The 18,146-nt window shown below is 40.5% G+C and overlaps 1 protein-coding gene across 1 annotated transcript in view; it reads right to left on the bottom strand.

The window, feature by feature from the left end:
- SHISA9 (shisa family member 9) overlaps positions 1 to 18,146 on the bottom strand; it is a 157,335-nt gene that overhangs the window by 10,703 nt on the left and 128,486 nt on the right. The window contains 1 exon segment of the mRNA XM_042828188.1: positions 5,777 to 5,932. Within this exon segment, the coding sequence (XP_042684122.1) occupies positions 5,777 to 5,932 (156 nt within the window).

The following is an 18,146-nucleotide window of genomic DNA, read 5'->3' on the forward strand; positions in this document are numbered from 1 at the left end:
GATTTTAAAATTCAACTAGTTTCCAGAAAACCAAGCTATTTTTTATTGGAGGAGTTTGAATTCTCCCTGATACGTAACTACAAGCAGATTGTAGAGTGGTGTCTGTAATCTGAGTTTTTATGACTTTATTGGTGAGGGTTAAACACCCAGTGTTTCAGAATATATGCTGGTAACAAGAAAAAGAAAAGACTTTCTCCACTGTGTGGAACACTGTGTGTTTCTTCCAAAAAAAAACAGACAACAGAAATGAAAATGTTTAAAGCATCTTTTTTTTTAGTTTTGAAACTGCTTCTTCTAAATGTTCTGCTTGCAGTTTGCTCTCAGCAGCAGAGGTGCTGCTTCTGCTAAGACCAGTTTATCCCTCAAGGGTTACCTTTTGACAGCTCTGTTTACTTGTAAAAGGAGGGCATGGGCTATGGCTGTTTTTATGTCTGATTACTTACAGCAGAATTCCCCAGGCCTGGTAGATTTTATGGTAAAATGTTATTTCTATAGGGGAAACTATGGGAAAGTATGTCATCAGTGTGGTTGAACTTGCTCAAGTTACTGAGGGCTTGCTTAAACAACATACTTATTTTCATTAAAAGATGGCTATCTCACTGGAAGTAAGAATGAGTGTGCTCATAGGAAATAGGGGAATACTTTGATGAAGAATCTCCAAGTATGGTTCGTACTGGTTTTTGTTGTTTCATTGTTTGTTTGTTTTTTAACATTATGTCAGAGTGCCTATGATTATCAGAAGCCAGTAAGAGAAAGAAAAATGAATCATTTAGTAGAAGCAAGAAAAAGCTTGTACATGGCAGTCTGTATATGAAGTTTGGGAGGATCTCAGCAGAAAGCCACTGGTGGAGTAACTCGTTCTTCATTGACACTCACCCTTCGCAGGAAATGGAAGGGTGAGCAAACAGTGCTAGCAGAGAGGCAGTGAAGTGAGGCTTGCTATTCGGTGCTGCTTTTTAAGGAGAAGCAAGGATTAAAGTATGGAAGACTTCCTTAGCATAGGAATACCCAAAAGCTTCCAATTTTCTAGTTGCACTTGGTTGAGTGAATAATGATAGAGGATAGATATCAGACTTTTATGTCATACTTCCTTGAGATAGCTCTGGTGCAGAATCAAGCAGATTGTTTAGTCTAGCATTGTGTATGACACCAAAAATAACTCATTAACCCTCTAGATATGACAAATGATGCATTGATCTGTACTTCTCTGTTTTAGAGGTGTTAAATCCAGAGAGCTGCTTCCATGTCTCAGATTTTTTAAGCCATTTTTGTACAGTATTAGTAGCTGAAGATCTCTTTCCAAAATGAAAGCACTTCCTTTTTAAGCCTTCCAAAGGAACGTGAGTATTCACCTGTCAGTGAAACAATGTGTTTGCTAATAGGGAAAGTAAAGTTACACAAACATACTTTATCCTACCATTCTGTAACTCCATTTTTTCTAAAAATCATCTGCATCAGATTCTGTGAATCTGTATACAATTCCCTGTTGTGTCTTATTATTTTTCCAGTTATGGTGTTTCTTTCCAGCTCTCCCTGTCTTTCTGTAAAGGCCCCTACAACAGCAGAACAACCTATGCAGAATCTCTTCTAGGGAGACGACTATCAGCTTCTCAGGGGCAGCTGTGAAGTCATGCCTGTTCTCTTAAGATATCCTGTATCTGCACATAGTTACAGTCATTTTGGTAGACACTGAAGATTGGAAGCTTTAGAAGGAATCTCCATATTTCCCTCTAGATAGTAGGATGGTTTAAGGACAGCACCTTAAATTTGAACTTACAATGATTTCCTTTGTATGTGTAGATGTAAAGAGCAAGCAGACTGGACAATTTTCTCATGTTCTTCAGCTTTTTGAGGGAGCTGTTGGCTTGTACTAGTAGCTGCAATACTATCTACAATAGTAGCAGTGACCTAAACAGTACATATTTACTCTTTCAGTATCAGACTTGCAGAATCTCACGTCAGAGTTGTGCAGCTGCAAGCAGAGCTAGGGCACTGTCTAATTTCCCTTTGGGATCAGAGAACTGTGGAGTTTCAAAAAATGCTGTGAGCTGTATGCTCTGATATGTGATGGTGAGACTGCTCCTAATTATATTCTCCTTCAGTTTCACTGTATGAAATCAGTTACATCTGATTTAATTCCACAGGAGACTACAGCTCCCAGCATCACTGACAGTTTTATCAGTTAGAATTTCAGGTAGGAATTCTGTCCATTGCATTTCCTTTGGCAAAAAATTAAACTGATCATCTCCTATTAAGTCATGCCCTGTCAGTTCCTCAGATGTTTGTGTATGCATATGTGGGTAAGAGAGAGGAAAAAGGAAGTTTATAAAAGAAATAAAAAGTCATAATAAGTTACAGAAATATTTATTTTCTCAATTTTTACATGCATCACTCCAGCAACTAAGTGATATTTTCTTCCAGTCCTGTGCAGCTTAAAATGTTGGATTTGGGGTATTATTTTTGCTAGAGACTGTAAAACAATTGGATCACTTTGTGCTCTGTGAAACTTGGGAACGAAAATTGACTGTTAGTGAGCCTGGCTGTGTGACTGAACAGGTATGATTAATACCATGGGACACTGAGGCTGGTCTGAGATCTCAGAAACTCTTATTAAGCTACCAGGTGGATTCCAGCTCTTACAGTTTAGCAGAATGGAGCTTGAGGTTGAACTATACATGCTTTTGGAATGAATATCCAAATGAGGTCTATATGAATTTGTGATGAGCTAATGTTGTATGCCCTGGGGTTTGAATTTCATAGGGGTGTTTATATACGGGATCTCCATCCACTTGTAGCATTAGGCATGTCAGGATTGCTTAAGTGAACAATAACCGTTTAAGCATAGAGTAAAAGCATGGTTAATGAACTGGAAATAAGAATAATTTGTGCAGAAGTGAACACTTTTGTCAGTTTTAACACAAATAGTCAAATACTGCAAAGCACTGAAGGAAACCAGGATCAAGTCATCTCAGGTGACCAAAATATTGAAATATCCAGTGACCACTTCTGATGGTCTGATCTTAAGTAAGATTAAGGCTTAAGTAAGAGGTTGATAACCCTTTTCCCTCAGATAAAATCTCTGATATTCCCATATGGGAGAAATTGAGCACAAGTGAAAAACAATTCTCTAGCTGAAAAAATGGACAGCTCATGGATTAACAGAGTGCAAGAGCAAATCAGAGGTAGGCTAAGGATGCAAGGAGATGGGTCTCTTATCTGTTCTTTTGGGAAATGCATGTTGCTGCGTCTCATTTACAAGGGCTCTCTGCCTTCTGCTAATTGCTCCCTGGTGATGTATGTGTTAAGGTAGAAGGAGTGAGAAATTCTGCTGCAGTGAGGAAATCAACGAATAAATCTTAGCTCACTATTCCCTCATTGCTCTTAAAGCACTCATCTGAGAATATAGAATAAGTATAGAATGTCCATCTGTTATTCAGAGATGTAAATGGTAGCAGATGCTAAGAGGAAAAGGTAAATTTGGCCAGTGGTTGCCGGTCAGTACTTAAGGAATTCTGGAAGCTGCAACAAGTAAATTCATAACTTCAAATTGAGGAAGATACTCTCTTATATTGAGAGTGTAAGGATTTGGGTGTGTAGTTTAAAGTGGCTCACATAAAAGCATTTTACTTTTTGAATAAAAAGCATCCATAGTGACCTTTTCGGCTCTCTTTTCCCCTGTTGTGCTGAATCAACCACTCTGCAATGCACACACTGTGTTGCACCCTGCTAAGCTGTAAGACCTGGAGTATAGGATGTAACTTATAAATAGCTTCTTAGGAGTCAACTTGGCCTGACCTCCAAGGTATTGGTTATTCTCCTTCAGTAACACGATGTAAATTAATACCAGTGGCACTGCTGTCTCTTGTTTTCAGGAACATTTCAGCTTTAGATACTGAGTTTAATGCTGATCCTGAATGGGATCCGGAACCAAGAGTACTCTGACGTGTTACTTCCATGATCTGAATTTTCGTAGGAGCCGTCATAAGTGGCTCACTTCAAAAATTTTATAGCCAAATTTTTAGGACAACTGTAGTTCAGAAGAAAGCAACTATGTGGAAGTTAATTTAATGCTGCCTCTGGTAAAACATCACTTTTTCAGTTATCTAAGCTGAAACTTACCTAAACTTATCTAAAGTTATCTAAACTTCTTACTAGTTGTGGCCACATTATGATGGGTGATATTAATATAATACAACTCCAGTTGCTAGAAGCCTATAGGAACGCTTCTGCTGCCACCCACCTCCTCCTTAAAAAAGAGAATTAAGCATGCTGGACTACAACTGAACAATGGGATTGTGCAGATTGAGAGGCACTTAAATGAATGTGGTTTTCCTCAAATGCAAGATGAGATACAGAACGTATCCTTTATTAATAAATTTCTGTTGTGGCAACTGAATGTACCCTCTAGCTGCTATCTATAAATGTAAATTTATGGGCTCATTAACCTACTACGTGATTCAGTAAATCTGACTCTAAATGGCATTATGTGAAAAATGTCATGGCCCTCTGACACGAATACCAGGCTGCGGTGAACTTAGTCTGTGTTCACTTGTTGAAAAGTTGAGTTGTGATCAGGTTATATTTGCATGGTGAGCCTGATGTGGGCCAGTTACTGTTTTCTCTCAGAGGTCTTATAAAGCCGGAATGAATTCTGCCATGTTTGGTGTGGCCAGCTTGGTGTCTGCATGATCCCAAGCCCTAGGTTGGCTGGGACCTTGGGAAAACTGCTTTGTGATCTTGAGAGGTGCTCATGAGGTGAATCTGGCCTTGAAAGTCTGGAAGCAGTTAAACACTGAGTGTCTCCAAATGGTTGTGGAAGGCCAGAGAAGAGTTCTGAATGTATAAGTTCAAACATCTCTAGTGTTTTCTGCTGATAAGTGTGGATAACAATGTAGTGACTTTTTATATTTCCTGTGAAAATTCACTGGAATCAAAAGCTTGACTAGCTAAGTCTGAGAAGTTCTTCATTAATTGTGGTCCATCAGAGTCTCAACATGTAAGTTGAGAAAGGCTTTCTGTAATTCCATGATGTGCAGCCAGTATTTACAGCTCCTGAAAAGTACAAGGAATTTATGCTTCTAAGGTGAAAGTTATGTTGCTGTGTTTATCAACCATTGTCCTCTTTCCATAACTGTTTATTTGAAGTCATTTCCTCATTCTATTAAATAATACTGTATAACATTAACCAGTAGCAGAAGAAAAGCCAACACTAGGATCTTTGTTAGGACCCTTGTGATACACTAATCATTGGGCATTGTAAGGCCTGTTCATCTGGTGATCTGTGAATGCACGTTCTGCAGAAAATGTGTGAAAGCTATTACTTCTGAAGCATTCAAGTTTGTCTCCTCTACCAAGTACTCAGCAGGTGTCTTAAATCTGCAACATATCTGATACTGTTCTTATTTGTGCTGATAGATGTGGAAAATACCTACTGAAGTGTGCACATAGGCATGTTGAGGGCAGATAGAACTGGAGCTGAACACCATACAGTGTAGGTGAAACTTACTGAAAATAGTGAAGGTATGTCATGTTTTTTTATGAATATTTAGGCATATGCATATGATCACCAATTCTTATATACAGTTTTCTAACTGTAGATCCCCTTTTCATTTTTTATACATTTCCAACTAACGTGATATGAAAATGGACAAATTCTGTAATGAAGCAGTCAAAAAGAGCAAGAGTTCATTTTTAACTGAAGCAGAATGTCAGCTGACAGCAGAAAATGTAGCATGCTGTGGGATAGCAGAAGTCATGCATGATGTTACTGACTTACCGACTGCCTTTAGGGAGGCGTACTTGTTAAGCTCTTTGCCTGGGGGCTGTTGCTCGTATGGGTTTGTGATCTGTCCCAAGCTGGGATATGAGTGTTGATGTGCCATCTGAGGAAGGAGGGGGGATGTTGGCATAACATTATTCATCTGTGGTGGATCTGTATTAATAAAGCAAATACATAAGCATTAAAAAAAAATCAGTCATAAGATTCTAACATTGTTTTCCACTATAGATTAAACAGGTTATGTTGTGAGATTCAATGCAAGAAAACACTACTTACTACAAAGTGGAAGTTAGCGTACAGCAAATCTGTGGTTCAGACCACATATCATGACTAAAGGTGATGAATGATGGTAGTAGTACATGCTAACTTTTGTATAAAGAAGATTTTTGAACTACAAAGTTTTCAAAACAATTGAACACTAAAACAAACATTACAACTTCAGCGTATAAACCAAAATGTCTGATTTATTCCAAGATTGCTTTAATACTGGGCGGTAGTATTCCTCTGTGCAGTTAAATAGCCAAGGTACTTTAAATTGACTCCAGCAGGCTGCTGTGTATACATGGTTGTACTGCTTTTAATACCTGGATGATCTTGGTTATTTGCACAGCATTACGTTCTGTGCTGTAGATATGGTTACAGTGCTGAATGTGCAATTCTGGCTCATGACTGTTGTTAGGGAAATTCTTCAAAGCTCACTCTACATCCTTATGTTTTCCCCTTTTCCTTGGCAGTAGGTATCACAGTTTCATATAAAGGTAACTTTTCTGTAGCAGTCATACCTAAAACCAGAAGCCAGTTACTGCTTCATGCCATCACTTGCCCGATAGTCATTGCTCAGTCCATTCTGTGGTAGTTCCTTTATAATTGAGAACTCAGCTTGGACACGTAATACAGCTGACGACTCTGTCCAGACCAGCTGTCCTTCAGATGGCTCTCTGGTTTTGAGGAATGGTGATGGCATGGCTGTAATGGCAACTCGAAAGATGGAGGCATTACCTTTAACGTAAGGAGAGTGGCAGCCTTTAACCACTACATTCGCCCATTTTGTTCTGAGTAGATCTAAATCAGCACTTTGCAGATAACACTACCATGAAGTTGCCTTGAGGGAGGTCTTACTGTTCAGTCTGTTGAAAAATCATGATTTCACTATGATAAAAGAATTGTGTGCACCAGGATTTCTGCTCTCACTGCCAAAGTGACTTGCAACTGTGGAGGATTTGGGAAAGTAGTGTAAATAAGGTGTAGTTAACCAGGATTGCTTTTCTGTCTTCTGTCTCTTACCACTTCTTTTCAGTCACCTTTCTAAAGGTAATGAAGAGAGTTATCCCAGAAATGTGCTGGGGAAACTGCATTAGGTTCTTTTTGAGCTTTAAGAGAAAGCCAGAAAATGTCTTTCATTTCCAGATCGTCTTTGACTTCTGTTCTGATTAAAAGCCCAGAACTCTTCTAAATTAAGAATTTCAGTCAAATTAATGACAGTTGTGCTTTCACTGCTGCACTGACTACATGTTGCCACTCATTTGCATCCAGCTGCTTACATGAGATGAAGTCTCCATGTAAAAAGCACTCTTCAAATAACTCATTCGACTGAGTACGTGAAGTAAATTGAGCAAAAGGCCAAACCACGGCACAGTGAACATATTGAAGAAAGATTCCTATTTATGAGAGATTCTCGTTGGGCTTGATTCCCAGGGCCTCAAGGAAAGTCTTAGTAGCTTGCTATATTCACCTGCTTAAATCTGAATCATACATGTTTTCAGTCTTCACTGATCATAAGTGTGAGAAACGCTCTCAAGATCAAAAATTTCTAATCAGGCAAAGATCTCTGTGGAGAGCAGCTTATTCATTACTGCAGTAATGGTAGCACACCCCCTACTGAAAGGGAGAATTGCTCACCTAATCAGTGAAATCCATTCCATTATAGCCTGGGTCCAACACAGCCACTGGGTCCTCCTGCCACTCATTGGTTGAGTGTCTCTGGCTCACAATCTTCCCTACGCTGTTGCTACGTTACATTTCCTACAACGTCTGCTGCCAACCTATTGTTTCTAGGTATGTTCTGTACTTTTTATGGTAACAGAAGGACAGTGTTTTCAAAAATTGTTCTGTCGTATGCTAGGCTCTCCCCTACCCTACCTAATTACCTTACCTAAAGCCTGTGCCAATTCTGCGCAGGTCAAAACACCCCAGTCTCTGTTCAACTGCTGTCTTTGTGAAAAACAACTTATCCTACACTACATACAGAAATACTGGAAATTTCCACTGCAGAAACACAATCTACCACTCACACAAGGTGGAAAAAAAAAAAAAAGGAGAACTCAAAGCAAAATATTACAATAGCTGAAGATTTGCAGATACTCAAGACAAAAATACATGCCCTGAACTACCTCACACTGAAAATAACAGTTGTGAAAACAGGGTAGACCTGAGCAATTAGAGATTACCAGGAAAAACCTGTCCCCATCCTCTCAAAAACTGCATTGTATCAACATGTGTATTTTTCTGTTTGCTCTTGAGTGTATTGTACTTCATTGTAAAAACCAGCTCATCCAGCATTGCATTCGTATTGGTCAACACTCAATCCTAAAAGCCTCTCCGATTAAAAGTGTGGGTGCTGTTTGCTGCTGAATCCCAGATATTATCAAAGCTGTGGGATTTTAAAATCTCAACTGTGTCTCTAAATGTGCACTTGTGAGGCCGACTCCTTTCTGGATAATAAGACTATTAATGGAACAGATTCTTCTGCTGGGGTGAAGCTCAGTACCTCAGTACTTACTTTTGCATCCCTTATCTGTCCCAGGGCAGAAACATTGACATATCCTTTTTGTGTGTGTGTGCATTTTCTTATAGCTAACAATTTGTATTTATCCTCTCTCTTCATAGCTCTTGACTTACCATTTTCATTGCCTTTTTCTTTAGATTATTTACTTCTTCCTTCAGATTTAACATTAGTTGTATATTTAAAGGATGTTTTTATTCATGTCCAGATCATAAATGCAGGAGCAGTAAAAGGTATGCTCTGCAATAGATGATATCTCAAAGTCAGGCTGTGTACCATTAGATAATGCACTGTTTGTGGAAATATAGATATATACATATTATTTCTGACCTGTTCAGTTCAGTAGCCACTCTCTGTCAAGTATCAGATGTCTGACAGAAGGTGCACGAGCCCCCAGCGTAATAGTCTCTGGGAGGTGCGTGTTTATCCCTTCCAAAAGCAGCAGTGCAGGTAATGCCCAAATACAGCAGTACAAACTACGGCCCAAAACAATGCTCCTGTCAAATTCTTCTAAAATTCACTTTTTCTTAACTGCTGTAAATCTTCATGATCCAGTTCTCCACATAGTCATAAGACGGTATTTCAGCTCTTGGTAAATTAGCTACAATCTACAGCAAAAGGTTTTGCAGTCAGGTAGAAGTTCAGGTCAAAAACTGTTGCAATCATCAAGTCCTAATTTCTTTGCCTTTCAATTTGACTGATTTTGTCTTTTAGCAAGAAGAGATCCTCCAAATCCAGCTTCTATACCATTCATTACCTTATATACTTTTTTTTTCTGCTTTTCCATTATTCCTCTTTTTCTAAAGTAAATATTTTTGCTCCTTTCAGTCTTTCTTCATCTGACAGTCTTTGCAAGCTTGCCTTGCAGTGAAGCTTTTGAGATGAAATTCTACCTTCAGTTTTTCACATAGAGTTGTGTTTCTGTGCATATAATTGTATCAGCAAGTCATCCCTGTCTCTGTCCCTTATAGTACACAGGCTCTTTTTTTTCTGATCAGTGATGCACAAGTCATGTGAATAGTCATATTTTTTCTAAGCATGATAGTTCTGAGGCAACATATACTTTTTGTGGCATTTTATGTTAGCCAGTTTCCTGTCTCTGCACTTTATCGTAAGAACATTCTTCTAACACAGGCAACTTCCCTGTCTAATCACCATCACATAAAAGATCTGAGATGAGTAGGATGGCATTTCATTCAGCAAAAAAATGTTTCTATTTAATAGAAGTGACAGTCTACAGTGTAAATGCCTGTCATCAAACATACTGTCTTTTGCCTTTGTGTGTCCTATCTAGCAATTGTAGGAGTAGCCCCATGCTACTTGTTATGCTCTTTATTCTCCTGTGTGCCATTGAATGTCGCACGGCTTCCTGATGTCTAGTGATGTTTGTTACTCATTTCCTACATGGTTAGAGTCTTTGGTCTTTTGCTGTGTCCTGTGGTAGAGGTTGCATACTGTTACACACATGGATATCCCCAGCAGATTTCTGAAGATAAGAGTATTTTTCACTGAAATAGAAAAATGCTGAGCCCAGGTACATCTTCATTTACACTGTCAGATTCAAAAAGGTGTTAAACTCCTTATGAAAATGGTGTTATGGACTGTGCTGACAGCGTGTAGCATAAAGAAGTGAAGGGTAACCCCTGCTGCAAGCATTTGTGAGTCAGCAGGTTTGTGTGCTGACTGACCCCAGAAAGGCCTGTTGATTGAAGTTGAAAACTGGCAAGAGATGGGATGGCATAATGTCTCTTAGCTCTTTAGCTAGTCCTTTATCTCTTGCTCGTTCAGACACAGGAAAAAAGGTCAAGGAGCCAGGTCACAAAATCCACAGTGTTCTGCCCTCTGTCTGTAACTTAGAGGCAGACTTTCTCCTGCCAGGAGAGGTAAGCTGCAGAGACATTTTGGCAAGCCCCGCACTCAGAGTGCTGTTGTCACTTGAACAATACACTTGCCTCGCTTATAAGTGGCAAAACTGCCATTTCCTTCTGGTGCAGTACTGTACTGCTGTCAGATGCAGGCAATGCTATCAACACACACTTGAAAACAGATGGGCTTTTAATTTTCAGTGCTTTTATCTTCAGTGCAAATGAGGATACCACTGATTTTACAGTACAGGTCCCCATCTCTTTATTTTTTCTGTGTACATCCTTCAGACTCTTACCTACGTAACTGTTTGATATTTTTCTTTGAATAGCAAATTTTGGAGTAGTTGAAACATGAAAGAAATTCAGAAGGGCTGTGGCAGTCTGAGTCCAGCGAGGGACCTAAGTCCAGCATACATAATGTCCCTATGAAAGGTTCCCTTTTCTACTGAATGTGCTGGTGCCACTTAATGTTTAAATCTGTGGAATTATTTATGTATATAAAAATGTCATGCCAGTGGCAGGTTACAAATGGGAAAAGAGACAACTGCATCTCTGTGTATCAGTTAATCCAAGAACTGGCAACCAAATCATCCCAGTGATGGTGCCACGTTTTCTGTGAACACATTGATTTAGGAGATGGGGACTTTATTATGTTTCAGGTTTGGGCTCCTGGTTTCTGGTCAGACTCCAAGTGTGTAGGGACAGAGTTCTGTGAAATTGGTTGGCAGTTTCATTTCCATCCAAGGAGGGTGGGAGCGGGATATCACTGGCTGGAAGCCTCATTCCCCTGTTTTTCATTTCTCTCGTCCTCAGTGCTGTACCGTGGCACTCACACTCTTTTTCTGAGCTCTTGCATTGCAAAAGCACTGCATTCTGAGATTGGTTTTCCATGTAGACCTTTATTATGTGACACCCTGTCTCTTTTTATGAAGGTTATTTTTGTATCCTGTAAAGGTGTGCTTTCCCTTCAGTTACTCACAACCTGAGACTTACAGTCATCTGATAAGATTTGTGACATTTTAATATTATTCTAGAGCAACCCATTGTGCCTTCACAAGCAGAGGATTATAAACTTTAAGAAAGCAATAAGCAGATGAACTCGTGAGATACCAGGGCCATGCTTTCATATCAATTTCTAATGCTCAAGCTGTGGGAGGATGAGGAGTAGTGCTGTGTTCTTTCTCCCACCCACGTTTCTAATTTTCTTCATCTTCTTTTGCCTCAAGTAGCAGAGTTGCAAAATTGATTAAACCCGCCAGTTACCTACACTTTAAGCACTGCAAATATCCTTAGCCATGCAAATTAAGAAAAAATAAATTAAGCAAATTTGACTTACAGAGCAATTTTTTGGTGGTTTTTTTTTGTTTTTTTGTTGGTTTTTTTTTTTGCCTAGAAAAAATGTTCCTAACACTTTCCCGTGAGGTATCAGTTGTTCTGCAAATGAAACAGTACCTTCTCGTAAAGTCTGCTGAGATGTGCCAACCAGCTCAGCTCCTTTACTTTGCTAGTTTATCACTTTAATTTAAATTACTTTTCTTTCAACAATAAGCATATTTTTATTGAAGAAAGATGACATTGTAATATTTGGTATTTCTTCTAAATGTTTGTTGCGTTCCCTTACCATAATGACTGGTGGACCACCAGTAAGTCTAACTTCTCATGTAGCTGAATATACTAAAAATTCCCTTAGTTGAGGCATTCCACTAGATTGTTCATTGGCTGTCCTAATGTATTAACAGTTTAGAAGAGGAGGATTAGGCAAAAATTAAAAACAAATTAAATTAAAAACAAACATGCTACTGTCTATTACATCTTTGTTATTTATGTGTAAGCAGTAGCTTACTGATCCCCAAGCACTATAGCTTGTAGGTAGCAAATTGCATGCAGGTGTTTCACATTGTTCACTGGCAAAAGTAATTGAAGAGTTAAAGGTGGAGATGAAGTGAATATTTGTGGAAGCTGCTCAGCACTCTGGGTTAATTTCAGTATCTGATAATCCAGCAAAGGAGGGGTTTGAGAAACTGAAGTCTGCATCTCACGTGAATTTATCCCAGTGGCATATATTGTCCTTACATATCAGACCCAGAAGCGGAGAAGAGTGTGCTTTTTCCTTATAATAATAATAATAATTTAGTTCAGTCTTTGAGTCTCTCTGGAGATAAAAATGCATCACTGTGCAGCCGTCAAGCTGCAGTATCCTGTTATATCTTCTTCCCTGATGCCCATGTGCAAGTCTTATTAATGTTGGTGCCATTTTTATTTTGTTAGTCACTGCTAAGCAAATAAAAACTCACAGAGTGCACTCTGAAGTCCTGTTTTAGAGAAATAGCTGTAATTGGTTACCTTTTAGATCGACGAGGACCAAAATTTACCGATTACTGAGTGGGATGCATGTTATCCTGTTGCGTAGCATTATAGGAAATAAAAATGACTAACTCTTCAAAAGACTATCATTTTTATCTAATATTCTTCTGAGGAATTCCATTTTTAAAATGCCTCTGATGGGGGCTCCACAGCCTACCTGCGCAGTGGACCAGACAGCAACAACATGTCATGGAGTGTTCACAGAATCACAGAGTTGTAGGGGTGGAAGGGACCTCTAGAAATCATTGAGTCCAAGCCCCAGTCACCCTTTTCTCCATGCTCTCTGCAATTAATTTCATGCTAAAGCACGTGATTGTCTGAGTTTGTAGGCATTGCCAATTGGCACTGGAGTACTGTGACATGAGACTGGTTTAACCAGCATATATATATAAACAGCATAATATCTGATCTTCCTTCTTCTTGTTTTGGGTTTAATGAAAGTCAGGTGGGGAATGGGGGCTTTAAGTGGTCACTGTCAAAAAAGTCAAGGTCTCCTCAGCATACCTGATGGTAGTCCTAAGAGTAAAGGCAAATAAAACAAGTCTCTGTAGATGGAAGACAGCGTGCTCCCCAATTCAGGAACAAAATACTGTGGTGTTCCCTTTTGTGGGAAGGTTCAGCCTCTGCTGCCATCCCACAGCAGCTGCTTCTGACATCATGGGCTAACATCACAAAATAGGAGGCATTACTTTTGGAGCAACCCTCATAGAATAATAGTTAAACATCTGGCTGCTTTATAATAGTGTTCGTGGTGCTATTTCAATATTTGCTAGATTCAAATTATTTCCTATTTAAATAATTTTGTTTTATTCAAATATATGCGAGAGTTTTAAGGGAAAAAAAGGAGAAGATCAGACAAATGGTTTATTTTGAAAAAGAATATGCTGTGTTTGGGGGATAAGTCTGATACATCTTTTCCTTCTCTCCTATTTTTATCCCATCTCATTTGCTTTAGGCCTGTGACATGAAACCTGAAATATAATAGTGCACGCAGAGCAGTCTAAGTATATAAAGGTAAATAGAAATCTGGTTAGTGTCCAACTCATTTTCTTTCAAGTAAATCACTTCCAACCGTGCAGCATGGGAAATTGGTTATCGTCATACCTTGCAGATAGATGGTCTGAAAGTTCAATCCTGTTTACAGAGCTTGAAATTCTCATCAGAGAGAAAACATACTTGGAAAACTCCATGATTTAAAAAGAGGCACACATTGTTGACTTACAGAATTTACAGGTCTTCTTAATCACTGCCTTGTCACCAGTGTGTGGCTGATTGTCTTGGTTCTAACTCTTGCTGTGTACTTGACACTGCTCACAGGCCAGTTACTTCTGGTCTTAATTTTCTCTGGTTTTAACTTTCTCATTACTCTCAAATGGAATAGCTATTGTGACGTTTCAGATTTCAGCTACAAGTGGAATATCTGACTTTTTTTTTTTTTTTTTAACTGTATTCCTTCCTCAAATGATCACGCATGTATATATTATGAAAGGGGCTTACTCCTACATTTTAAATTTTATTTTAAATGGTGGTTTTGAAAGGAAACGAACGTCATATTACTAGATGCCATTTATTTAATTTTAACATTTTAAATTAGCTTAAGGATCCTGCAGAAGCCTGCTAAGTGACTTCCTCTGCTTTCCCAATATTTGATCCTGTCTTCTGATAATGAAAATTCAGATACATTGAAGGGAGTGGAGCAAAGAGAGGAAAAAAAAATATTTCAGTAACTAAGACATGGGCTGTCCTTTATCAACAGGAATGTTATTTCCCTTTTAGCATTTCAGTAATGTTCCCATTTTATTTTTCACTGTTAGACTTAAAAGGCAATGGTGATAGCTGCTGTCTGAGCCCTGCTATCATTTTAAGAACCTCCTCTTCTGTAGCTTCTGCCATCAGTAATGTCCACGCACATACACTGACGTGCAGCATAACGCTGACCTACTTCTATTTCTGCATTTCAGCAGCCTTTTGTGGAGTGCTAAAGGAGCAAAGATGGAAGTATGTTTAAATACAGGAAAATCCTAGTGCGTTCAGGAAGCAAACTTCCATAGCTTTTAAAAGATTTCAGCTGCCTGAATGTAGATTGATGTTATTCATGTCATTAGCAATTTTTTCCAAAATGCAAATATTTTTATCCATACTTCACTGAAAGCAGTTCTCAAGGTAACTCCAGTAGGAGAGGCACAGGTCACTCTGCCCCTCGGAGAATAAGGCCTAGAAGGCTGCATTGTCATAGGCAAGTTACTTTATCAAGAACAGTCTTAAAGGTGCGAAGCTGAAGGGAAAGCTAGAAAAGCTTTCACCTATCCAGGGATGGAAGTCAGAATGGATTAGTCACATAAGACTGAGCATGTGAGCTAGTGTGAATGCTTGTGCTGTGAGCCATAGATGTACTAAATGTTTCCTTTGTGTGTGTGTGTGTACATAAATGTTGTTGTTATCAGTGTTGCAAGTGCTACAGCTGGGACCATTTTGTTGGATTGGTGTCTCAGGGGTCTTGCTGCATAATGTCTTATGCATCATCCTGTTTCATCCTGCCATGCCAGAGGTAAATCTGCGTTTCTTTCTGTGCTGTGTTGCTGGGTTTTTCTTAGGGCCTTTGCTTCTTTATTGTTATTTCTGTTCTACATTACCTTAGGTTAGATGTTTTCTATGTCCTCCTTCTGCTTACAGTCTGCACAGAGAATAACCACTTGATGCTGTGGCATCTTCAGCCATATCTTCTCTTCACATTTACAGCTGTCAGTGCTGCTTTCCCTGGAAGACATCCTCGCTGCAGTTGTCTGTACAGTCTCATGCCAGAATCTGTGAAAATACATTCAGCCTAACTCTTTGGTCTCTACTTTATGTCTGGAGAGTGAAGATAACTGGCTCTGGAGCTGTGCTCATCCCCTGCTCTGTCCCAGTGTCCAGATGTGTTGCTGGCACTGAGTGAGGTCCCTGCCAGACCAAGCAGGGACCCTGAGCCAGGCAGAAGAGCACTGGCTCCAAAACAACCTCTGGCATCACTGTTGGGATGGCCTGCTGGGTTCAGGAGCAGCCAGCTCAGCTGGAGATGGCTCTGCCGTCTCTTCAGGATTGTGGCTGTAGCCAAAAAGGCAAGACTAGAAGTGAAGAGGTGCTGGCAAACCTCTTCTCCCTGTCAGCACATCCAAGGTCTGTTGCTCAGCCTGCCTCAGTACAGGCTTCAAGCACCAACACACCCCAGCCCGGCACTCTCCATCATTGCAGGCATGTGCAGAAAGGCACAGCCTTCACCTACCTCCTCGCTCCTAATGCTGGAAGGGCGGACAGGGAAGCCTTCTGGGTCCCTCATTCTATCCTGGACATCTTAGTATCACAGTATCATAGAGCCATTAAAGTTGGAAAGGACAACTAAGATGGTCTAACCATCAGCCCATTACCACTTTGCCCACTAAACCATGTCCCTTGATCCCACATCTATCCTTTTTTTGAACGCCTGATATGGTGACTCCACCACCTCCCTGGGCAGCCTGTTCCAGTATCTCACCACTCTTTCTGAGAATAAATTTTTCCTAATGTCCAACCTGAACCTCCTCTGGTGTAGCTTAAGACCACTACCCCTCATCCTATCACTAGCTGCCTGGGAGAAGAGGCCAACCCCCACCTCGCTACAGCTTCCTTTCAGGGAATTGTAGAGAGCAATAATGCCTCCCGTGAGACTTCTCCAGACTGAACAATCTCAATTCCCTCAGCATCTCCCCTTAAGACTTGTGCTTCACAGCTCTGTTGCCCCCCTATGGACAAGCTGCCAGGCCTCAATTTCTTTCTTGTAGTGAGGAGCCCAAAACTGAGCACAGCACCCAAGGTGCACCCTCACCAGACCTGAGTACAGAGGGGTGATCCTGCTGGCTGCACTACTTCTGATGTAAGGCAGGGTGCCATTGGCTTTCTTGGCTACTGGAGCATGCTGCTGGCTCGTGTTCAGCTGGCTGTCAACAAACACCCCCTGATATTTTTTCTCTGTGAGCTTTCCAGTCAAGCTGCCCCAGGCCTGTTGTGATGTATGGGGCTGTTGTGACTGAAGTGCAGGACCCGGCACTTGTTCTCATTAAAGCTCGTACAGGAGCTTTACTTATCCTTTTGCCTTGTTCCTTCTCATGGCTGCATTTCAGGAGCCAGTTATGCTGCTATTTCTATGTACCACACAGGGAAGCAAATGTATATGCAATACTTTTTTGTTTCTGCCAGAGAATGGCAGCACTGAGCAACCCTGAAGCTGCAGGAATGAGATACGTCCCTGATGCAGTTGTGTCCAGAATGGTCGCACCAGGAGTTTGCTCATCACTTTCTTTTCTCTACTGTACTTGCTTCCAGGATTCTGGTTTGAGAAGGCAAATTTATAGGCGTATGTCACCCTTCTACAGCATGCGAAGAGAAAGAGAAGGATGAGCTCTGGTGAGGCTGTACCTTGAGTACAGTGTTCAGTTCTGAGCCCCTCACTATAAGAAGGACATCAAGGCCCTGGAGTGTGTCCAGGGAAGGGCAGTGGAGCTGTGGAGGGGCTGGAACACAAGTCTTACGGGGAGCAGTTGAGGTACCTGGATTGTTCAGTCTGGAGGAGACTTGGGAGACATTATTGCTCTCTGCACCTCCCTGAAAGGAGTTGGTGGTGAGGTGGGGCTCAGCCTCTTCTTCTGCATAAGTAGTGACAGGACAAGAGAAAGTGGCATTAAGTTGGACAAGAGGAGGTTTAGGGTGGATATTAGGAAATATTTATTCTTAGAAAGAGTGGTGAGGTATTGAAGCAGGCTGCCCAGGGAGGTGGTGGAGTCACCATCCCTGGAAATGTTCCAGAATCATTTAGAGGTTGAGCTACAGGATGTGGTTTAGTGGGGAAATAGTACTGCTAGGTGGACTTGGACTGGAAGATCTTGGAGGTCTTTCCCGACCTTATGATTCTATGAATGTTCCCATCTAATTGCTTTTAAGTCAGTTGAAAATAAAAGGTTTTCAACTCTTCTGATTAGAAACATCCACAGCGTGAATTATTGTATGGGAGCTGTTGAGTCACGGCCTGAACCACTGATTGATCACCTGGGAAAGAACCCGGTCAGCTCTGGGAGCACAGGTGGGAGCAATGCAGCTGTGCAGTTGGAAGGGGTGCAGCCTGGCTGCAGCTCTCTTAGACCTCATGTAAGGGTGACTGTCACTGGGCTGGGATCTCTGCCTGGACGTCCCTCCTTGGTGTAGCTTTCCCCTGCGAACCTCGAATCTTCTGATACAGGTGAGCAAACTTCTTCCATTCCTTTCCTTATTGCACCTTTTTATCATGCTGATCCTTCTGTTGTTACATCTTTGTTGTAATCATACTGATTGGTCCAGTTGCTACAAT

Source organism: Centrocercus urophasianus, unplaced genomic scaffold, assembly GCF_019232065.1.
Source record: "Centrocercus urophasianus isolate 14NV4802_14NV808 unplaced genomic scaffold, USGS_Curo_1.0 seq_29, whole genome shotgun sequence".
NCBI classification, from domain to species: Eukaryota; Metazoa; Chordata; class Aves; order Galliformes; family Phasianidae; genus Centrocercus; species Centrocercus urophasianus.